Source organism: Eptesicus fuscus, chromosome 12 (assembly GCF_027574615.1).
Source record: "Eptesicus fuscus isolate TK198812 chromosome 12, DD_ASM_mEF_20220401, whole genome shotgun sequence".
Lineage (NCBI taxonomy): Eukaryota > Metazoa > Chordata > Mammalia > Chiroptera > Vespertilionidae > Eptesicus > Eptesicus fuscus.
This window is the reverse complement of record NC_072484.1, coordinates 81,004,205-81,028,380: the sequence shown is the minus strand read 5'-3', so window position 1 is coordinate 81,028,380 and position 24,176 is coordinate 81,004,205. Positions and strand designations below refer to the sequence as shown.

General features: G+C 42.3%; 1 protein-coding gene across 1 annotated transcript in view; it reads left to right on the top strand.

Annotated features, from left to right (window-relative positions):
• Window positions 1-24,176, top strand: part of EPG5 (ectopic P-granules 5 autophagy tethering factor) — an 83,668-nt gene that overhangs the window by 56,617 nt on the left and 2,875 nt on the right. Inside the window, exons 28-43 of the mRNA XM_054723811.1 lie at window positions 1,469-1,611; window positions 2,262-2,418; window positions 3,469-3,663; window positions 4,934-5,147; window positions 7,085-7,233; window positions 8,071-8,272; window positions 9,219-9,291; window positions 10,109-10,212; window positions 12,891-13,072; window positions 15,774-15,959; window positions 16,436-16,645; window positions 17,271-17,415; window positions 19,002-19,244; window positions 20,419-20,635; window positions 21,117-21,332; window positions 22,870-22,984. Of these exons, the coding sequence (XP_054579786.1) occupies window positions 1,469-1,611; window positions 2,262-2,418; window positions 3,469-3,663; window positions 4,934-5,147; window positions 7,085-7,233; window positions 8,071-8,272; window positions 9,219-9,291; window positions 10,109-10,212; window positions 12,891-13,072; window positions 15,774-15,959; window positions 16,436-16,645; window positions 17,271-17,415; window positions 19,002-19,244; window positions 20,419-20,635; window positions 21,117-21,332; window positions 22,870-22,984 (2,751 nt within the window). The remainder of the gene's footprint in view (window positions 1-1,468; window positions 1,612-2,261; window positions 2,419-3,468; window positions 3,664-4,933; window positions 5,148-7,084; window positions 7,234-8,070; window positions 8,273-9,218; window positions 9,292-10,108; window positions 10,213-12,890; window positions 13,073-15,773; window positions 15,960-16,435; window positions 16,646-17,270; window positions 17,416-19,001; window positions 19,245-20,418; window positions 20,636-21,116; window positions 21,333-22,869; window positions 22,985-24,176) is intronic.

Genomic DNA, 24,176 nt, shown 5'->3' with positions numbered 1-24,176 from the left:
AGAAGTAAGTTATCATTATGATCATAAAAAGTAGGTGTTGAATGTATTGTCAGAGCTGTGCTGTGCTGGGTGCTGTGTAAAGCAAAATAGGACCATTGCCCTTCAGGAGCTTTTGATTTGGAATTTATGCCCCCTGACAGGGACATAGACTCTTGATTAAATAAGTTTGTGAATTAAGTGTTGACATTATCCACAGACAAAGGATACCTGTAACCATTATAGTGGTGGCTGAAGACTGGGCTTGGGCAGGTGCATATAAAGGAAAATGTAGACCCTACTGCTCACCCATGAGATTGTGGAAAACCATCTAAGGAGAATGTAGGATTTCAAACTCCTGCCTCCTAAATGTTCTGGTCTTTTCAGCATTCTCTACTGTGCATGCAAAATAAGTCCAAGTTCCCCAGATTGCTTTAAAGGCCTCTCCTGCTCCCCAGTCTCATTGCACTGCACTCTTCAGCCCGATCCCTTGGCCCCAATCAGCCTGGCCAGCCTCCTCCTCAATGTCCTGTCCTCCTGTCCCCCACATCTGCCACATTGGTTTTGTCTTTGTGTTGCAGCCTGGGCCAAGGATCTTTTCTGCATCAGTCCACATCCAGAAAAGGACATTAAAAATGCAGAAACAAAGCAGTTATTATATAGATCACCATCAGTTAATTAGAAAAAGGGTTGTGAACAACCCCTCAACTAGGAAAGATATAATCTTAAATAAAGGATAGTCTTTTAAATTTAAATGAGATAAATTTAGTTGTGTGTTTTTTTAAAGCTTACTAAATTCTCCTTATTTTTTGTATCTTCACTGAAATCCAATAAAAATTTAATCAAAGGTCAGCTTTTAGGAACCATTGAATTAGTCAATTGCTCTTTCCAAGGCATGCAACTGATTTGGGCACTTCCCATGTTTACCTTATTTTATTGTTTGCTTTATAAGTATATGCCTTTTTTCCCCTTTCAAAATGGCAAATGTTTTATTAACAGCACCCATGTCCTCCTTTGTTTATGCTGGGCACACGTGAGATGTGCAGCCTCTGTCTCGAGTTGAATTGTATGTGCTGCTGGGTGGGAGGGCAGAGGGGTTAAGGCTTTGCAGACAGATGATCAACAGAGGAGGGGCTTGGGCTTCAGGAAGGGCCTCGTGGAGGAAGACACGGAGTTATCTTTTTATGAGGATTGTGGTGTCAAAACATAAGTGACATAGAGCATATCCTACAGAAGACTTTGAACCAGTGAAAACTAATCCAAGTCTGCTTAATTCAAGTCAAAACTAATTTTTCCTTATGAAAAATTCAGAGATTATTGAATAGTTTTTTGACATTTTCCCCCCATCCCTGTCAGGTTCAACCAAGAGTTTTGAGCTATCATATTAATTGTAATAATAATCTTTTCATCATTTGCCAGTATATATGTAATAACATATCCGCCTAAAAGCCAGGGGCAAAAAAAATCTGTTGACCATTTTAATTTTTGTTAGTTTGAAGGTATGCACAAGAACGAAGCAGTAAGCCAACAGCTTCATGCTTTGTGGAAAGAAGTGAAGCAGTTACAAGCAGAAGCTACTAAACCACCACCACTTAATATTGTGGAGGCGGCTGTGCATGCAGAAAACTTGATTACGTAAGTTGTGAGGACGTTCTACTTTAAAATGCTCTTTTGCTATTGTCGATAGTAAACATGCTACTACACTCCCCCAGGCATCCACTAATTAAATTAGCATAGGGATTGGCATACTATGGCCTTTGGACCAAATCTGCCCTACCACCTATTTTTATTTTTTAAAATATATTTTTATTGATTTCAGAGAGGAAAGGAGAGGGAGAGAGAACCCGGAATCGAACCCGGGACACTTCAGTCCACAGGCCAATGCTCTATCCACTGAGCCAAACTGGCTAGGGCGCCACCTATTTTTTTTTCTTTTCTGAAGTTTTATTGGAATACAGCCATGCCATTTATTTATTTTTTAAAATATATTTTTATTGATTTCAGAGAGGAAGGGAGAGAGAAATAGAAACATCAGTGATGAGAGAGAATCATTGATCAGCTGACTCCTGCATGCCTCACACTGGGGATCGAGCATAAATAATTTTTATGTATTGAAAATAAGATGTTGGGTCAGGTTGGAAGATAACCATGAAATGTTTCTAAAGTGACATTTGTATGGGACTTGAGCACTCTTAAGAATGTTGCCTGAGACATGTAGAGTATCAGAAACCCGAGCGAGTCTGGATTCTCATACTGCAGACCACTTCTTACCTGTTTTCCTACAGGACCTTAGTGAATGCCTATAAGTTGCAGCCGACCCCTGGGCTTCAGAAGGTTGGCATTAGCCTGTTCTTTACTGTTGTGGATTACGTCAGCGATGAGACTCAACGTCATCCTCCCACAAGGCAGTTCTTTACTTCATGCATTGAAATTTTGGGACAGGTAAGGTTAATCTGTGTTGTTAGCCTTTTTCAGATATAATGAAATATACCCTATGGTATTCTTATTAGATATGTGACTTCAGACTTATATTGCAGGTTCAGGAGCCCTTTTATTTATTTATTTATTTTTTAAAAATATGTTTTTATTGCTTTCAGAGAGGAAGGGAAAGGGAGACAGGGATGGAAACATCAATGATGAGAGAGAATCATTGATCGGATGCCTCCTGTGTGCCCCCTACTGGGGATCAAGCCCGCAGCCCGGGCATGTGCCCTGACCAGGAATAGAATTGTGACCTGATTCGTAGGTTGAAGCTCAACCACTGAGCCATGCCAGCTGGGCTTATGTCATATTTCTTTAAGTATTTGTTAAGTTGCATAACTTTTCATGTTTTGGCCATTTATATCTTTTTGGTGATTTGCTGGTTATTGTTCTTTGCACATTTTCTGTTGGAGAGTTTCTTTTTTTAATGCTTTTCAAAGAGCAACTCAGACTATTAACCTGGTATCTGGAATTCATTATAAATTAATTTTTCTATTTCATTATTCTTCTTTAATCTTATACACTTTTTGCTTTATAGAAGTTAAAAATTTTAGCAATTCAAATCTGTCAGTCTTGTCCTTTAGTATTTCTGCCTGTGGTCAAGTTTATCAGAACTTTCTTGACCCTGAGATTATTTAAATATTCACATATATTCTAGTCCTCTTAAACATTAGAACCAAGTTAAAGCAATGTGAAGTTATCCTGATTATACTTTAATTGTAGAAAGTTAGCTTTTTTAAAGTATTAAAATCTATAACCTAAAAGTTTTGTTTTCTTGACATAATGCAGGGTCACTTTGGGTACTTAGTAATCATGGTATGTACATTGCAGATTGTTAATACTACCTACAGTGGAAGCGATATGTTCATTTTAGGTTTCTTTTGGTTGTTTTATATTTTTATTTAGAAAGAACTCCCGTTTGCCTTGCATACTACCCCTTAAAACTTGGTTGCTTAAATAAAGGTTGGGGAGTGGAGAATTGATGGCATTTTCCTCTTTGATTCGTTCAAGGTGTTTATCAGTGGCACTAAATCAGAGTGCAGAAGAGTGCTGGAGACCATTCTGAAGAACAGAAGGCTCTGCTCTCTTTTGTCTCCTTTCTTTACTCCCAATGCTGCCCCTGCGGAGTTCATACAGCTGTACGAGAAAGTGGTGCGGTTCCTTAGTGAGGACAACAGTGACATGATTTTCATGCTGCTGACCAAGGTGAGATGTGATCCCATCCGAGGTCATCATTGAAATGTAGAAACGACAGTGTTCACCACTCCACCGACACGAAAGGCCCTCCGGAGCCCTGTTTACAGGTGGACTGTAGGCTCACAGGCCCTTTCCAGTTTTGCGCGGTCTTTAAGCAGTCCAATTCCACAGCTTCCTCTTTTGGGGTGTCATTTGTATTGTGTGGGGCAGTCTAATTTCACTATAAAAAGGTCCTAGCTCCCAAACTCTCTTTTAGAAACTTAGTACAGTTTTGAAATATTCATTATAGTAATTTAGTACATCCTTCTTTTGAATTTATCCTGAATTGATGCCTAAATTGTGTTTGATAAATGGGTTGTACTGTATCCAAGTCTCTCATATTTAGGAAAAGCCAGATCTAAGCAAATTGCCTTTGTCCTCATTCCAAGTAGGATGCTAATTAATTCAGAGCCAGGCAATGAATTTACTTAACGGGTTGGGAAATTTAGAGCCTCAGCTATTTTGTCTTCAATTGTATTTTTCTGACATCTGTGAGTCATAAAACCTGGTGATTTTTTAGGGTCTAGGACTGATCTCAGTTGTAATGGGGGAGAACATGTGGTATAGTGTGGGATTCTGGAAGGTGACCTCAGCACCCTGAATTTTTATTAACTGAGGTAGATAACTGATGCAGATTCAGAAACTTGGCCGTTCGAGGGGGACGGTTCCAGTAAGTGCTGCTTGTTTGTAGCACTGTGACCAGTGAAAGAGAACTACTGATCCTTGTCTTATAGGGAAAACTTACCCACAGGCTTTTTAAAAAAAAAAAATTTTTTTTTTAAATTGATTTCAGAGAGGGAGAGAGAGATAGAAACATCAATGAGAGAGAATCATTGATTGGCTACCTCCTCACACCCCCCACTGGGGATCTAGCCCACAACCTGAGCATATGCCCTTGACCAGAATGGAACCCGGGACCCTTCAGTCCTCAGGCCGACTCTATCCACTGAGCCAAACCAGTCAGGGCCCCGCAAGCTTTTTAAATTGCGAAAAAGCATGCAGAGCTGAGAAACTCTGCCTTTGCAGGCTTTAGAGATGGAGGCATAGCAGCACCCATTAATCATTGAACTGCCCAGATTCCATTAGGTGCTTGTATATAAACTTCAGTTTGTTTAAGTCTTTATGAAAAGCTAAATGCTAGGTAATTTTTGATTTTTAAATTAAATCATACAGACTTTAGTCTACTTCAATTAACTTTCTAGTGTCAATAAAATTGCTTCTTGTGTCTTTTTCGTTTTAGTTCCATGTTAAGCAATGGTTAAACACCGCCAAGCCTCCTCTGTCTGAGCGCACCAGGCTTCTGGAGTCCATTCACTTGGCACTAACTGCCTGGGGCCTAGAGCCAGATGAAGACATTTTGATGCCATTTAACCTTTTCTGCAAGCACTGGACTTACCTTCTTCTCTACCAGTTCCCTGACCAGTACAGTGACATTCTCAGGCTGCTGATGCAAAGTAAGTGACTGATTAGATTGCAGTGAAATAATAATAGGACGCCATTCCACAGATGTCAGCCACAAATGTGAAAGTAACACAAGTGTGCAGGATTTAGAGTGGCTGATTTTTACCTGAAGTACTCGATAAACAATGCCCATGAGATGGCTACTTATAAAAATGGTCATTTATTGTCTGAAATGTTGGAAAGAGCCCTAATGGACAAGGCAGCACTTAGCCTGTGGTGTTGGAGTCCACAGTTGTGCACCCATCTCTCTCCCTTGACTCTGCAGCTGTCTTGAATGGGGTAGAAGTGAGCTTGATGACTCTGCTGACTACAGATTTGGTAAGAGAAGGAAGTTGCTCCTTATATGACACTTGGTTTCTCTGTAGTTCAAAGTAGTGAATAGATTTTTAGGGTCCCCCCCACCTAATGTTTTTATTTAATTGTTTTGCAACTGAATTTTATCCCTACATAGTGATAGACTGCACTTATATTTGCTAAGGAAAGGAGAAGCATTAAATTTTCCCCATTCCCACTGTTTCTGTCCCCCTCCAGCAATTTCCCATTGGAGTGTTGGAGATTAGAGGAGAAATAAAGAATGTAGGCTTTTTATTTTTGGAATTTCACTAGGCAGGATTTTTATTTGAAAAATGAGATAGTATTTACTTTTTCATGCAGACTTTATACTGTTTACAGATGTAATGGAAAACTAAATTTTGCTTTATGCCAAATCTTTGTGTTACTTATGAGAGATTATTTAATGAATAAGTTAATGATCTTATGTATTGGGCTGCCTGAAGAATACTGAAATGTGTGGCCTCATTTTTAAAGCCCTCCAGGCTTTCATTGTTTCCTTTGGCGGAAGGTTGCAGGGCGAGTGGAGAATACTGACAGGGAATGTATTTGTACAATTTTTGATGCATATTTACATAGCTAATTTTTGTTCTAAATTTTCAAAATTTGATCAAGTATATGTTGTTTTTCCCCCTGAAACCATTTAAAAAGATTGTACACTGTTTATGTAGACAGCCATAGACTTGCATATAGCAGAAAATTTATACTTCCCAGAGAAAGTAATTCAATGAAAGGTTTAGGAATAACAGTACACCCCTGTCAGATTCAGTGACCTCCAGCTTCCTGGCTTCCCATCCCTCCCTGGCCACCATGTCAGTTCCCAGCGTTCCATTCTTTGCTCATCTGCTCTCTTCCTTCGCCCTGGGGGAGCCTATTTGGTTTTTCCTGGCTTCACTGCTTTCTTGTAGGTGTGAATGATTCCCACACTTGTAGCGTGGCTCTAGGCCTCTGCCCTAGGATCCAGACCACAGGAAGAAATTGGACACAAACCCTTTCAATATAGTGCAGCTGACCCACCATCCTTCCCTCAGACCTGCACCTGTGAGCCTGTTACTCTGTTTGACCCTCGTGCCATCTCCAGGGGAAAGACCTGAGGAGTTATTTCTGTTCTCTGGAATGTGATCTTTGCAAGGAGTAGGCTGATGGTTGTTGGTCCCTACTTTTGCGTGATGTCTGTGTTGCTTTAGGTTTTTCCCATTGTAGGAGTGGAGTTTTAGGGGTACCTATGAAGAGAGCCCAGACTCTGCTGTTGCATCTGCACCCAGTCTTCTCTGCCTTGTCACCATCATCCATCCAGGAAAATGGCACCTTACCACTCCCCAGTCAGGGTCTGCAGGTGGGGCTCCCCTCCAAGACTCCAGCTCAGATGGCTCTGGCTGTCTTACTCCTAGCAGGGTGATCAGGAACAAGGAAAGTCAAGTGTTCAGGTGGATAGTTCTTTTAATAGGTTTGCTTCACTTTAGTCTCTTCACAGATCTTTATGAATTTATTTTGGATTTTTATTTAATATTTATTCCTTGATAAAATTCTTGTGTTCTTTGATTCAAATTTTTGTTTGTGAAAGATGCTGACTTGCTGTCCTCTGTCCCTGCCCCATAAGGCTCTGCTGAGCAGCTGCTGAGCCCTGAGTGTTGGAAAGCCACGCTGAGAGCCCTGGGCTGCTGCGTCCCAAACTGCCAGCAGGGGGCAGCTCTTGCTGAGAGCATGGTGCTACAAAGCTCTGCGGATGTCCTCTTGTCAGACAAGCAGGTGTGTGGCTTTTAGTGTCTGTTGTTTTTTTGTCTGTGCATTTCTTTTCCATTTTCTTTGTTATTTAAACAATTGGAACACATTTTACATTTATATCTAAAAAGTTTCTTTTGCCCTAGCCGGTTTGGCTCAGTGGATAGAGCATTGGGCTGTTGTCTAAAGGGTCCCAGGTTCAATTCTGGTCAAGAGCACCTACCTCGGTTGCAAGCTTGATTCCTGGCCCTTGTCGGGGCACATGTAGGAGGAAACCAATCAATGTGTCTTTCTCACATTGATGTTTCTTCTCTCTCTCTCTCTCCCCACCACACTCCCAACTCTCTCTTAAAAAAAGAAAAAATATATTCAGGTGAGGATTAACAAAAAAACAAAAAATATTTTAAATTTAAAAAGTTTCTTTTTTGTGCATTATCTTTAAGAGCTCTGAGCTTTTCTTTGTCATTCACTTGCTTCCTCCCATCCCCTTCTATTGGCTCACCTTTCTCGCACACCTTGGTGATTCTTGCCTATCTGATCTAGAGCAGCCTGGGCCCACCCCCTCCCCACCTTAACCCACCTATTTCTTAACCTTATACCACAGGCTCCCTCAGCCAGAGTTTCAGGTAATGTCCCACAGAGCTCTTATTTTGACACATTTTATATGATATGGTCCATCATGAAAATGTATTTGAAATAAATGGTCCCTCTGTTTTAGAAAAAGTTTGAAATATGATGGTTTACTTTCATGTGCTATATAACTTTGCAACACTATTACAAAGTCAGTCTTCCATCACAGGTTACTGTGATACTCTTCTGCAAGTAGGCATCAGTGAGCAGTTTCAACCAGTCTTTCTCTTCCAGGTAATGGAGACTATACAGTGGCTCTCAAACTTTTTTTATAAGCTTCGCTTATCCACATTGGACTTTAAAAGTTTCGGGTTATTCTCAAAATGGAGTCCTTACATGGATGATATGAAGACACTCTTGGGCTATCTTGTAAAAAGGCTGCTTGACTCAGAAATGGATTGCTTGGCCCAAGACCCATCTGCCAGCAGCAAAACAGGTAATATGCTTGAGTGTAACATGGAGGTGGGCGTTTTGACTTTCCATTAAGAAGTGGCTTGAATAGACACATTAAGAGATTTAAATCTTTGAGATAAAACTATCAAAGTGTCAAGCAGGGAAATATATAGCATAGTTGTGAACTCATATACTGTATGTGTCATACCTGTACCTATATTCAGTTAGACAGTAGGTGCTTGCTTCAGCTTGTCTCTGCCCCTCCTTTGTAGGGTGGGGTCCAAAGAAACAGGTTTCAATCTCCATCTCTTTCTTCCTATTACTTATATCGCTAAGAAAATGGTCCTGAATATTTAAGCATATATCTTTAAACAAATGTATTGTTACAAAGTTACTCATGGCGTTTTGTAATAAAAATTAAATTCAGGATATTATACTGTAGTAAATGAAAATGCACTTAGTTACGTTAAACTTTTGTTTTTGTATCAACATAAGCGTAGATTGTTATTTTTGTTGTTGTTAATCCTCACCCGAGGATATCTTTTCCAATGATTTTTAGGGAGAGTGGAGGGGGAAGGGAAGAGAGAGAGAGAAACATTGATGTGAGAGAGACACATGGATTGGTTGCCTCTCCCACGCCCACCCCGATCTCAAGCCTGCAACCAAGGTACGTGCCCTTGATTGAACCCGGGACCCTTCAGTCTATGGGCTGACACTCCAACCACTGAGCCAAACTGGATAGGCAGAAATAGATTCTTTTATATAGTGTTATCAATGATATTGACAAAGGATTCCCTTTTATATAGAGTTATCAATGATATTGACAAAGGATTCCCTTTTATATAGAGTTATCAATGATATTGACAAAGGATTCCCTTTTATATAGAGTTATCAATGATATTGACAAAGGATTCCCTTTTATATAGTGTTATCAATATTGACAAAGGATTCACTTGTTTCTTGTCTCTAAAAGTTTTTGTTTGTTTCAGTGCTGAGATCCCTGCACTCAGTAATCATCCAGCTGTTTAAGCCATGGATCCTGGTTTTAGAGGACAGTGAAAGGTACATCATTTTTCAGATATTCAAGTTCCTTTGAAATTTATAGACTGAAAGTTCTGATGGTGTTTTGGCACAAGTGATGCACTGACAGATTTAATCTTTTTTAAGTTAGAGCCATATTTAAATTTAGAAAATGCTTCTTTATGAAAGAAGCTGAAGATATTTTCTGTTTGTAGAGTTAGGATTAGGCAGGTTGATCAGAGCTGTTATCTTGATATTTTGAAGCAAAACTGGACACTCAGTTCCAGTTTTCCGTGGCAAAGTTGAATGAGTTTTGGTACTTAATTTCAGAAAAACAGATGCTGCTCTCCTTAATTAGGTTTGGATAATATAACACTAAAAAGATGAGACTAACTTCAGTACCTCAGTTATTTTTGGAATTGGTTGCCTTTGAATTGGCTTTCAGATTAGTGGGTGGGAATTACCCTTTTAACATGAACTCTGCACTTGAATGAAAGCATTATTTTGTGAGCACTGAAGAAGAGAGGTGTAAAGTTGTCCAAGTGACCTCTTAGAAGTCTTTTCCCCCCTAAAAGCATTCAGATAAAAGCTAGGTGAACTTGATGGGAGTTTTGTGAAAATTACAACAGTGGTAGACACCATAGTATTTAAAGTGTTTTCACAAACACTGATTAATCTGATTCTTAGACTCGGAAAGTTAAATGTCTTGCCCCTGCCCCACAGCCCGGGCAGTGGTCTGGATGTGGTTGAGAGCTGCATAGCACAGTGTTCGCTGTGACTCAGGCAAGCCCTAGACTCTGGGGCGTGGAGGAATTTAATCATGGCATTTCATTTCTGTGTGCATTTCACCTGGTTAAAGCGGCCAGCGCCATTACCCCTGGCTGGAGAGCGATGCTGTGGCGGCCTCCGGCATTGTGCAGCTGTTCACTGACTGCATTGGCTCGCTGCACGAGAGATTTAAAGGTAGGAAGATGGTCTGTTATGTCACTTTGTCCCTAAGTCATTCAGGTACTCTTTTGCCTCTGCTTTCCTACTTTTTTGGATTTTATTTTAATTAGTATGCAGTCCTCTTTGACTAAAGGAAGTCACTCATACAGTATTTAGTGTGGTTTGTAACCTCTTGTTTGTGAGTAGCTCTTAGTTTCATCAGCTGTGGAAAACATACAGCCTCCCTCTTTCAAATATTGTCAGTTCCCCTTCTGTCTTCTAGGATTTTGACTTTTTTTTTTAATGTTTTCTATTTTTTCTGTATTTCATTTTGGGAAAATCTCGAGGTTTCTTTTCGTGATCATGGTATCTCCCTTGCCAGGTAAGTAAGTATTCGAGGTTTCTTTTCCAACTTACTCAGTGTCTCTGTATAGCTATGTCTAATCAGTTTTTTAAAATACCTATTGAAATCCTCATTTCAGTTTCCAGAAGTTTTATTTATTTTTCAAGTCCAACCTGATAATTTTTAAAAAATACATTTTATTGATTTAAGAGAGAAAGGGAGAGGGAGAGATAGAAATATCAATGATGACAGGGAATAACTGATTGGCTGCCTCCTGCACGCCCCCCCACTGGGGATCCAGCCTGCAACCCAGGCAGGTGCCCTTGACCGGAATCGAATCCCAGACCCTTCAGTCTGCAGGCTGACACTCTATCCACTGAGCCTAACCGGCTAGGGCTACCTGATCATTTTTGACGGGATCTTATTTCTTTCTTTTATTTAAAATTCCAGTTTTTACTTCTTTAAAATGTTTAAACACGCCTGTTTCCTTTATGATCTCTATGCAATAATTGCCTTATCTAAAGTTCCCATTGCAGGGCGGCTTATGCTGCCGTTGGTTGTTCTTTCAAACTCTTATTTTGGGTATTTTGTAATTTTGTATCCTAAGCCCATGTTGAGAGAGATTTTATCTTAGGGAGATTCTGTAAAGGCTAGGGTGAGACGTGCCTCCAGAGAAAATCTGCATTTGGCCAATTGTAACTGTACTTTCTTGGCTTGGGGTTTCTCACATCACAAACTTTCATGAAATCCAAGTCCAAACTAAACTTGCAGGCAGTCCTGTTATCACAGTAAACCTTTTTTTTTCTCTCTCTCTCTCTCTCTCTAAATCCAAGTCCAGGCCAAGGTAGGGAAGGTAGGTGCCTTCTCCTGAATCAATGAGAGTCTAGCCCTCAGAAGATCTTGTCTTCTGTCTCCTGCGCTGTTAAAACCCAGCATAAGCAAACAGTCCAGGCATCCGTGGCCTCAGTATCAGTTTACCCCCCTGGTTTCCTGGCCTCTCCTTGCTTTGGCTCCTGGTGTTTTCTTCCAGTGAGTGTACTATGCATTTTCAAAGGTAGTAGTATTTTACTTAGTGTATTGAAATTATTTATATTAGGAGGTTTGTGAGGCCGTTAGATCCACCCAACTCAGATTCTTGCAGTAGCCACCTATTTTCCTGTCCAGTTTCTGTTCCTGTCTGTTTATTCTGTTCTTGTCCAAAATACTATTTATGTCCTACTCTTATTCAGAACTTTTAAGTGTAATGTTATAGCTCAGCATTCAGATATGTCTGGCCCAGTGCACTTCAACATTATGTGATGGTTTTTAAAGGGAAACACTCTACTCTAGCCATACTGCTCTGCTCCCTGTTCCCTAAAGTCCTTGGACCTTCCCTCTGCCCTCACTTGTGAGGTCACAGAACTTGCTGTGTTTGGGCTGGGACTAGCTCATTCTTATCCTAAGGGATTTCCTCCCAGAGTCTTCTACCTACATGCCCATCCTTATCTAAACAAAACTATCTTTTATCCACATTTAAACAATGTTACCCTTCACCCCGTCTTAAAAGGTTAAACCATGGGTTAATGTTTCATGCTGTGGAGTAAGGACAGGATTATTAGGAATGAGAAATGGATGGGCACCATGTGTTATGCTCATGTTTTTCAAAAGTGAGTGTTGAGAAACACTGTCAGGTTTCTGTCCTCATTGTGTGTGGCTCTCTCTCCTATGACTGACTGTGCTGCATTCCTGTGCATAGAACCTGAAGGCTGAAACCATTTGTTTTAGACTAAACGCTCCTTATGTTGGCATTAGCTCTGGAGGCACTAAAGCAGTCGATTCTTGTGAGAATAATACTGATGACCCAGGTTGCAGAAGAAGGTGAGATTTCTTTTAGAATGACTTACCTGAATGACAGTTGACAGTCTGGTTACATTTCTCTTTGAAGAATATTGAATTCCTTCAAGGTTCCAAAGGACCTAGGCAAGAGACTGAATCCATGCTGAGGACTACAGACTAAAGGGATATCTGGAAGTGGTTAGGGTTGTAAAAGTGTACTTGAGTTAAAAAGCCATCTATTTAGAAGATTTGAAGGAAAACTGATCACCCCTGCTAGCTCCCACACACCAGGTGCTCATTCCAGTTACCCCAGTAGTTAAAGAACCATTCTTTATTGTTAACCTGCCTCCAGGATTTCCCCCCTGGCATGTGAAAATATTTGATTTAAAAAAAAATGAATCATATGTGAGCATTTATTCCAATAATGCTGGCTGAAAATCTTTGAAAGTGGGTAATTATTGAGAACCTTAGGTTTTAGACTTTTAGTTCAAATTGGTATTTTATATTATTATTTTAAAAGGTAAATCAAGAGGTCTTACGGTATTTTCTTTTTCAGTTTTAGGTAATCTGTTGCCAGGTGATGCAGGGGCCCTTCAGTTACACCTGATGCATTATTGTGAAGCGTGTACAGCGCCCAAAATGCCAGAGTTCATCCTGTACGCTCTTCACAGCGCCTACCAGAAGCTCCCGTGGAGGGACCTGCACCCCGACCAGATGCTCATGGAGGCCTTCTTCAAAGTAAGTCCTTCACCCCATGGCCTGGAGAGCATGGCTTCCGGCACAGCCTGTGCCCCTTCACTGTGGGCTTTTGGCACAGTTGCCAGGTGTGCCAAAGTGGACTGTGCCCGCATTCTGTGAGGCCCGAATGGTATTTGTGTAAAGCATCTTCCCATTGAAACCATTTTATGCTGTTGGTAGATGATTGGGAACATTTATGGGACCATGTTTAAAAGCCAGAGACAGACTTTGTCTGTCATATGGCGGTCGTCCCCTAGACTTTAGTAACATTGTCGTGTGAGTACACAGCTTAATGGCAGTGTCACACTCTTTTTGGTGCTTTCTGTGTATGTATGTTTTTCTAGGATAGTATTATTATTACTTACTGGCAAATGTTCTGTTAAAGCAAAATGTAAATTGGTACTCAAGTTTCTTTAAGCAGTTAGATGGGGATAATCAGGCTGGAGGAGAGAGAAGTGCCTTGTAACACCAGTGATGCAGCATAATTACGTGAAGCCCGAGGTGGCCTGGAGGAGCGCCCTGGGTGTGTGTGCGCCGTGGCAGGAGCCGTGGTCACAGAGACCAGGCACAGGGTGCCACTCAGACCAGTTGGCGGTTTTGTTCTTGTTAAGTTTCTATTTTTAAGAACCGTTTATAATCTTAGCTTTATATGATTGTTTCAGTCTATTTGTTCATAGTCATCAGTTCATTTGTGTTTACTCTTCATGTCACATTTATTATTGAAGCATCTTACATGCTTTAATGACTGAAGGCCCAGTTATTTATGGCAGTTAGTGAAGTGTACTGCGGTCTCTTAGTGCTCTAGATGGAAACCCGCCTAGAGCTGCTCTTGTCAGCCACCACCACCACCACCCCTGCCCCCAGTAGCTCTGGCGGAAGCTGAGGACAATTGTCTTAGAGAAATACAGGGTTCAGAGTGAACTCACAGGGAGGTTGAGCAGGGGAGACAGGCACAAAGTAGATATTCCTTACCATTAGGATATGGAAGGGCATGTTTGTTTAAAGAGCTGTGAGGTAGCATCTGAGGAAGGGAGCAGCCGGGGCTGTATGAGAGATTAAGTAGCAGAGTGGTCTGAAGGGATGATGCTGTACACTCCGTGACTCCAGGAGTTTTAGTCTAGTGAAGACCCTGACCTGCCAGGAACTGGGGACCTTTTAGTTCTATGTTCCTTGTTGAGGGGGTTGAGGGTGAGGATAGAGAGCAGGTTATAAAGGAGGATTACGAATCATTTTCCAAAAGGAAAAAGAAAAGTAGTAGGTATAATGATGGTGGGAATAGGAGGACATGAATCATCACCAAATCCCATTGATTATGACTTTATAGGGTAGAGCTTCTTTTTTTCTTAAATTTTTATTTTATTGTTTAAAGTATTACAAATAATAGTACATATGTCTCCTTTTTTCCCCCCATTGACCTCCCCCTGGCCTCCCAAATAGGGTAGAGCTTCTTAATCTTCATTGGGAAAGGAAGAATTTATAGCTAGCCATGTTTTATTTTAAACAGACTGAAAATAGGCTTATAAGATAACTTTGACATTGATAACGTACTTTATAATACATTTGTCACTCCCCATCCCTAATAATTTAAATAAGATTTAATTAAATATTATACCATCATCAAAAATTATAAAGACTAATGGAGACATTTTTGAAACATAACATTACACTAAAAAGGAGTTGAGTGTAGATACACTAGTATAGTGGTTCTCAAAGAGTGGTTCCAGGACCAGCAGCATCAGAACCGCCTTGGGACTTGTTAGCAATGCAGATTTCTGCACCCGCCCCCTGAGGAAGGAAATGAATGATTCCAAGGGTGGGACCCCACTGTCTGAGTGTTAGCAGGTCCTCCAGATGGTTCGGACACATGCTCGGCTGTGGGGGATATTGACCGGTAGATCTCACCCTTGTCTGACCCAGCACATGTGAGGACTGCAATGGGCCCTTAGCACCAGTGGCCCTGGCAGGCATTCCCGCCGGGTGAGCGCTGGGAATGCGCTTTCCTCTCCTGCTGAGGAGCAGTAGAAGCAGCAGTGAACTCCAAACAAGCTGCAGACTGTGCACTCACTACACGTGGAAGGAAAGACTGTTAACTCTAAATCTCTGGGGGGCGGGGGGGGGGGGGACAGGATTATGGGTGACTTCTACAATCTGGAAAAAGATGTATTTTTAAAAATATAATTGATGCCCTAACCCAGGGGTCCTCAAGCTTTTTAAACAGGGGGCCAGTTCACCGTCCCTCAGACTGTTGGAGGTCCGGACTATAGTTTAGAAAAAACTATGAACAAATTCCTATGCACACTGCACATATCTTATTTTGAAGTAAAAAAACAAAACAGCAGAAACACCCGCATGTGGCCCGCAGGCCGTAGTTTGAGGACACCTGCCCTAACCGTTTTGGCTCAGTGGATAGAGCGTCGGCCTGCAGACTCAAGGGTCCCAGGTTCGATTCCCGTCAAGGGCACGTACCTTGGTTTCGGGCACATACCCAGTGGGGAGTGTGCAGGAGGCAGCTGATCAGTTTCTCTCTCATCGATGTTTCTAACTCTTTATCCCTCTCCCTTCCTCTCTGTAAAAAAATCAATAAAATATATTAAAAAAATAAAAATAAAAATATAATTGAGTAAACATTGATTTATACACATTTCCAAGATACATAGATAGCTTAAAGCAAAAACAGTGGTTTTAATTTGTTTTCTTTCAGGTGGAACGTGGAAGCCCCAAGAGCTGCTTCTTATTTTTGGGGTCTGTCCTCTGCGAAGTCAACTGGGTCAGTGTGCTCTCTGATGCCTGGAGTCCTAGTCCCCTCCCCGAGACCCGGAGCATGGTTGTCTGCCTCCTTTTCATGATGATTTTATTGGCAAAGGAAGACCAACTGGTTGACCAGCCGGTAAGTTTGGAGGCCTGGGATACAGCTCGGCAGTCTGGATCCTCACTCTCGTCGAAGCTGTCGTTGGTCAGTTGTTGCCCTGGTGCCTCTCTCCCTGTGACTGTGCTTGGCACGTGGGATGCCTGTTTTCTTGGATAATTCATAGTCTAACTTAGATTATGAAGGAACCACATTGAGTCAGAATATAAAAATTAATGTTATTTTACCTCTCATTAATTGCTAGTTCTACCACCAGATCAGAGAATCCCTTGGGAAATTGGGTTCTGAATGCTTACAGATCTTTTTGTGATTTTGCTCTGACTCTGGCTGTTACTTTCACTAGTACTCCTAACTTGAGTAGATACTTATTTGACATCTTAATGGTTCTGTGCTTATCAAAAAGGCCATCTTAGTGGTCACTTCCAAGACTAATTAGAAACACATATTTCTGGAAAGTGGGAGCTCTGGAAATAAAGAACTGTGCGTTTCATTTTTAGGACTCGCCTCTACTTAGTCTCCTTGGGCAGACGAGCTCCCTTTCATGGCATCTTGTGGATATGGTGTCGTATCAGAGTGTGCTAGGTTATTTCAGCAGCCACTACCAGCCCTCCATCCTCCTGGCTAAGGAATCTTCTGCTGAATTAATCGTGAAGCTCCTAAAAGTGGCTGCAGGCCTCTCCATTCCTACTGACAGCCAGAAACATCTTGTAAGTTGAGGGGGTGCTTTAAAAGGCAGAGTGTTCTTCAGGGCTGGCGATGGCATGAGTGATGCTGAGGGCAGCCTTGAACTCTGTGACAGCCCATCCGTGAAAGTGGGAGGGTATCGAGCACGTGTGCTCATATTTTGGCCTCTTGGATCTTTTCGTTTTGGTAAGCCTTTACTTGCTAGCAGTCACTTGCTCACAAGAGGCCAAAAGGATTATGGTTTAATGGTCTGAATGTCATTGGCAGCAGAATGGCAGGGAAGTGATGTGTTTGGTCCCCAACTCACTGTCATTCTGACCTTGGTTTTCTCATCTGAATTGGAAATAATACTTTACCTCAATAATACCTTACCTGTTGTGAGGATTAAATTAAATAACAAACATAAAAAACTTTTGGAAAAGTTTTTGGCCAGTGATTAGTGTGTAGTTAATGTGTTAATGTAGTAAAAAAGGAAGAGTGATCTACAGGAATTTGGGGGAATAGAGGCCCTAGTCTAAGTGTTACCACAGATTTGCATGACCCTAGACACAGGGCCCTTAGACACCCCTGCTGCGTGGCTTCCTGCTCTGTCCTCCATTCACACAGCTTGCATGGATTCATTTGAATGATTCTTTGTTTTATTGTCAGGATGCAGTCCCAAAATGCCGAGCCTTCATTCATCAGATGGTTCAATTCCTCAGCTCCCTGGAACAAAATGGAAAAATCACCCTAGCCATCCTAGAACAGGAAATGTCTAAGCTCTTAGATGATATCATTGTCTTTAACCTGCCTGGTAAGTGACCACTGGAAGGTCGTGTATTTATTCAGTAAATGAATTCCTTTTGTCTATAAGGCATTGTGACATCAGAAAGACGGACAAGTTACAGTCATTTCTGTTTCCAGAGAAGCAGAGGCAAATGCATAAAGTGAAAATTGACAGAACTGGGAAGAGAAATGTCAAATTCACTCATAGTGAGAGATTTTGAAACATGCCTCACAGTAATTGATAGGTCAGACAGACAATCAGTAGGAAGTCTGGATGTGCTGGCATGTAGCGAATGATGTACCTGTTTCATATAGATCCTGTAGGTATGGAGTAAGATGACGCACCTAGTGTTTAGCACCAGCTTGCAAGCCACAGCATTCAGAGAATGTTAAAGGAAAAAAAGGGAAATTAGAAAGCAGTACTGGAGAAGCTGTTTTAGAGGTGATTCTGTGATTGGGCCATGAAGTTTGAATAACAGCTTACCAGGCAGAGAGAAAGGTATTCTAGAAAGATCTTAATCAGAAGAATGATGGGATCAGATCTCATTTTTTCAAAAGTGTTTGTTGGCTCAGTTGATGACTAATAGAAGGGGAGAGGCTGACATCTGTTAGGCTTATTGCAGTCATGTTTTATTCCCATGAGTCATAATTAAAGGTAAATTAAAATTGCTGTTCAGATGAAATTCAGAGTTAAGCCTTTAAAGTCCTTGCTTGATGATAAGTAGGCCTTATATTGACATTAAATTAGGGTTATTTAATGTTGTGCAAGTGGATGAATTTGGTCGGATGGGTGTGATGAGTATCCCTACTCGCATTGACATAAACACTGAAGCCGTGATGTGAGGAAGCCACAAGTCTATCCAGTAAAAAAGTGTGTACCCAACTCCAGGGGGGCTAGAAATGGCAAAGACTGTACCTATTGAATAGTTTCTCCATGCACTCCCAGGGTAGTAGATTATCTATATTTTAATGTAAAAAAGAAATCTACCTTAGTAACCGACTCATTGGCAGTTATCTTGTAAAATGAATTTGCTCTTTTTCTTGTGTACTATTCATCTTAATTTTTTTGAGAGCCATTTATATTACCAGCCTGTCTATTTTTATTATTCAAAAAGCAAATAAATAGAAGATCTGCTATTAGGAGTTGTTTTTTTTTTTTTTTTTTTTAAGGTTTTTCCTCCTTTTATCCTGTAGAATTGACAGCTTTGACATTGCAGGCGTTACTGTTTCTAACGAGTTTACCTAGTGAGAGCTGAGATCTATGCATTTGGTTTTCCAAATGAGTAAAGTTGGGGAAATAATGGCTAATTAAGCATGTGCTGATAAGTGAGTTACTCTTTCACACCAGCTTGATATGTCTGTTTATTAAAGTATTGCTCGGCCACACTGCTTAACCAGGGACCTTGCAGCAGTTCCTGCCCTTACAAAGCACTCATGTGCTTCATTCTATCCTTAAAAGCTAAATACCATCCACACTCCTCTTTCTGCTCTGCGGTCAGCCACAGAACTGTAAAACCTGCCTGGAGAGCAGCTTAGGTGAAAGCACTGTTCCCCTGGGTCACGTTCATACGCCTTCCGACCGCCTTTCTCAGTGTGTGTCTGTGTCCCCCTCAGATGTGGACAGCCAGACCCGCCACATGGCCCTCAGCAGCCTCTTCATGGAAGTCCTGATGATGATGAACAACGCGACTATTCCAACGGCGGAGTTCCTCCGGGGCAGTGTCCGGACCTGGATTGAGCAAAAGGTGCACGGGCTGGTGGTCCTGCCCCTTTTAACCGCCACCTGCCAGAGCCTGGCTTCTGTCCGGCACATGGCCGAGATGACGGAGGCCTGCATCACTGCCTACTTCAGGGAAGGTGAGGAGCCGGCTCCTGCTCTCTGTAAAGTTGATGATGTTTCAGAATGCATTTGGTCTTTCTCATAAAGATCTGCACTTAGCATGAGAACCTGTGACCAGTGTCTGTTGGTACAGGCGTGTTTCAGGGGAGGGAACCTCTCTACTCCATTTTACTGGTGGAGTATCAGGCCAGCCTTTCATGATAGACACATCGTGTGTGTCACAGGCCCAGGCACAGTCCTCCAAGAAAGTGCTATACACCAGAATCTATATAATAATGACCCACCATATTAATTTCCTCTTTTTTGTCACTTGTTAAAATGAGTTTTCATAGGACCCCTTTTTTTGTTTTTTGTTTTTGTCGCATCTCTTAAACTATTATGAAGAGGTCATCCTCCCATCTCCCCACACCACCACCACCACCTTCCTTTTGCCTTTGTCATTCTTTATCTGTCACATTCTGGAAACAACCTGGTCTGGTTAAAAAGAGTTGCAGAGAGCACTTCTCCACTCACACCCAGATGCACACCATGGTGTGCATGTAGGCGAGAAAGGAGGGAACTGGAGGGAGAATGCCAGGAAGAGCTGTATTCTGCCCTTTTTGACAACCCGTGAACCCCCATGGGAGGTGGTATGCACGTCACCATGTCACCCCGTGCTAATTCCCCCCAAATAATTGACAACCATTAGGATGCCACCCCTGCTCCAAATCGTTTGTGTACTAAAATAAAAATTCTTTTTTTAAATTTGTGAAACATTTTCAAGGATTTTGGTTGAGATATGAGTCAAACTAAGCTTGAGTAAAAAATATGATGGATAGAATAATAATAATCTCCCTTGGAAAATGTAAGTATTTATAACATAAACGGTTCTACAGTTAGAACTTTTAGATGACTGGGCCAGGCAGTGTCTACATGTGATTTTAATGATCACAATAAGATGAGAAAGGTGGCTTATAAAAATGCAGCACTGGATTCTGATTTCTTGGCCCTCTCTGGTGGCTGGCCAGGCACCGGCATTTAGCAGGTCGGCTTTCCAGTCTAAGCTCAGGCCTGTTTCGCTGTTGGGGCTCTAACGCCATGGTGGGCAGTGTCTTTTTGACGTGAAGCTTAAAGGGAAGAGACTCACTAGACTAGTTCCATCATTTGAATCTGGCGTTGACCTGCGCTCTCCTCTTGGTGTTCTTTTCGTAGGCTCCCTCCATCAGATTGTAGGATGGGGCCCCATCCTGGTGTCCCTTCAGGTTCCTGAGCTCACCATAGAGGAGTTTCTGCAGGAGTGCCTGTCCCTCGGCAGTTACTTGACTCTCTATGTCTACCTGCTGCAGCGTCTCAATAGCGAGCAGACGCTGAGGAACGAAATGCAAGTGCTGCTCCTCCTAAGCAAGTGGTTGGAACAGGTGTATCCAAGGTGGGTTGGCCCTCTGGCTGCTGGTCAGACTCATTGGGTTTGGGTCACTCGGAATGTAGGGTTGAAGTCAGTGTTCATTTAAGTTCACAGAACCAAGTGAAACAGAAACAAACGAGGCTGTGAGGTACAGGAACACTTGTTTTAGGAAGATTTTTACTTGCATGGGCTAATTTTCTGAGCAGGTTTTTTATGTCCTAAAACAGGCATTTTGAAGCACCAGCCTTTAGCTTCCTTATCAGTTCAATAGGGTTGTTGTGAGGATCCAGTGAAGGAACATAAAGCTCACACAGTGTCTGGCCGCAAGTATTTAATAAATGGTAGCTGTTACAGTCCCCTTACTTTATTAGCATTGTTACCCATTAGGTTAATCTTTAAAAGTACTAAATGCCCCTTACACTTAAGACTCACATGTGGACTTTCAGTAAAATGGGAGTAGAAAAAAATCCCCTTGTAATGTTATTTCCTCCTGGCCTCCCTCCAGGTCTGCACAGGAAGAGGCAAAGCTGTTTCTGTGGTGGCACCAAGTCCTGCAGCTGTCCCTGATTCAGACGGAGCAGAACGACTCGGTCCTGACCGAATCGGTCATTCGAATCCTGCTCCTGCTTCAGAGCCGGCAGAACCTGCTGGCCGAGGAGAGGCTCAGCTCGGGGATTCTGGGGGCGATTGGCTTTGGCCGGAAGTCGCCCCTGTCTAATAGGTGAGGAAGCGCCTGCGCTGCTCTCTGAGTGGCCTCGGCGTCTGCTCCCACCCAGGGTTGTGAGACGTGCGTAGGTTTTTGACTTAGGGACTAGGTTTCCCTCAAAGTCTAAGGAAAAATGATCAAGGCCTGGTCACATCTCCTGATTTTAAAATCATGTTTATATTGTTCTCATTTTAAAACAATTTTGGTTTTATGTTCAAAGAGTGTGTTTTTTTAGTAATGTCTCTTGTTCTATTTTGACTTTGTAACCTGACCACACTGCCTTGGTGACGGTGTGTGGGATGAGGTTAAAATGCCCTGTCAGCTGCCTCCCTGAGTGCACTTTCTCAGGGTAATCCAGGTCCCAGCAGGGACTCCCTCTGCTAGGCCTGTTAAGTCAAGATGAGTTAAAGTTAACTGAGAAGAAGGATCAGCAGTGAGAAACAAATCTAGACTTTTGCTGCTAAGAAGTCCAAGGTCTGAAAGAATTTTATCTCCTAATATGTACCTCATGCTGGTTTGTCGTTAAAGCCCTTATCAGTGCTGGGAAGAGTTCTCATCCCATTCTGACATCAGCATTCTTGCGGACTAGCTCATCCTGTTGTTGCAACTGTGGAGACCACTTAATCCAAACCAGTTAGCATCCTGTTTCTTTGCTTGTGATAGAATTTATCAGACTGTGATTCTGATTCACTTAAATTCTGGTGAAATACACATAACACAAAATTTATCATGGTAACCATTTTAAAACGTATGATTCAGTGACATTTAGTACTAGTATATTCACAATATTGTTGCAACCACCACCACTAGTTTCAGAATATTTTCATCACCCCAAATGGCAGTCCATTAAGCAATCACTCCCTATTAGTCTCTGTGTGTATCCTATTGTGCGCGTCTCATGTAAATGGAATCATATAGTATGTGGCCTCATGTCTAGCTTCTCTCCCTTAGCATAACATTCAAGACTCATCCATAGTTTAGCATGTATCAGTGCTTCATTCCTTTTTGGGACTGAATAATATTCCATTGTATGGATATACCGTACCAGGTTTTGTTTATCCATTCATCAGTTGATAGGCGTTTGGGTTTTTCTATCTATTGGCTATCATGAATAATGCTGTTCTGAAATTTGTTTACAAGTTTTTGTTAGAACAAGCACTCCTTTTAGGTTCATTTGGGTGTATATTCCCAGGAGTGGAATTGCTGGGTCATATCGGTACTCTGTGTTTAAGTTACTGAGGACCCACCAAACTTTCCCACAGCACCTGCCCCATTCTTTACATCCCCACCAGCCCTGTCAGAGTTCCAGCTCTTCTACATCTTGCCAACACTTTCATTCCTGGTCTGAATTATGCCTACATTGTTTGGGCGGTGATAGTGGAAGGGAAGATTAAGGCTCCTTCTTGATCATATTTAAGAATTTCCTGAAAAGGCTAAAAACAACAGTACGTCCAGAAATGTATTAGTCTTGGTTTTTAATAGAAAATATGTTATTTGTTTTTAAATGGTTACTTCAATAGTCATTGACTTCTGACCTTTCCCTACGCCCAAGGTTCCGTGTGGCTGCCCGAGGCATGGCTGCCTTCCTTTCTGTTCAGGTTCCTGCCGAGGATCAGATCCGGTTGAAGCCTGGCTCTGAATTATACCTCACCATAAAAGCTCAGCAGGTCAGTGAAAGCAGCTTTCAATGAAGGGGCAGGTGTTTTCCGCCAAGGGGGGAGGTGGGGAGGTGGCGCTGTGGTCTTTACAACGCTGGCGTGATGGCGTGCAGGAGTCCAGCACGCCCTTAGTGCTCTACCTATTGGAAAAGGGGTGCACATGTGCTGCCCCATATTTTCTACCACGTTCTGTAAACGTTCCTGCCTGGAGCACTGTTACCACCATGTGGAAGAAGCACTGCGTAGGCAGGCCGGTCTGGGATAGAACTTGGGGGCTGGGGACCGGTACTGAGGAGGGGCCGTGGCTGAGAGTGATGGAGGTGAGCTGAGCTGTCACTTGAACCAAGGAAATGGTTCCTGTTCTGTGAGTCTGGAGGTTGACCACTGTTGTAATAACCCAACACGGAGAGAATGGTAGCAGTGAGAAGTTACAGCGTGTTCTAAAATGTGGAAGGTCCCATTCCTGTCACTGTTGTCACCTGTCATCAGGCTGGCCAGGTACACAGGTGTGCAGTGTAAAATGGTGCGCATTCTTGAGTGCTTACTACATGCCAGGCTCTGGCTGGTCTACATTGGAATCCCTTGATGCTGATCCTTGTAACAACCTGGTAGCATAGCATCCCTTGATGCTGATCCTTGTAACAACCTGGTAGCATCCTCATTTTTATGGACGAGGAAATGGAGAAAGAAAGAAGCTAAGTAATTTGCTGCCAATCTCACAGCTAATGAGTGCTGGAGCCAGGATTGGGGTTCACTCGCCAGGCCAGCTCGGGCCCCACGCTCTGGCACTCTGCAGTAGTGTCTCTGTTAATGGTATGTGTCACTGTGGTTAGCTTTGTGGTGTCTCAGGCAGCCACGTTCAGGGTGATATCTTGGTTCTTAAGAGCGAAGATCAAGCGGTACAACCAGCAGGTTTTTCACCGGCATCTGTTTTTACAATGCCCGAGTTGTGTCCCCAACAGACTAGACAACTGCTGCTTGTGTCCCCAACTGACTAGACCAGTGATCGGCAAACTCATTCGTCAGCAGAGCCAAATATCAACAGTACAACGATTGAAATTTCTTTTGAGAGCCGAAAACCAACTTATGTGCATGGGCCACGAAGTTTCGATCGCACTGTACGTGCGCGCCCACATGTGGTATTTTGTGGAAGAGCCACATTCAAGGGGCCAAAGAGCCGCATGTGGCTCGCGAGCCGCAG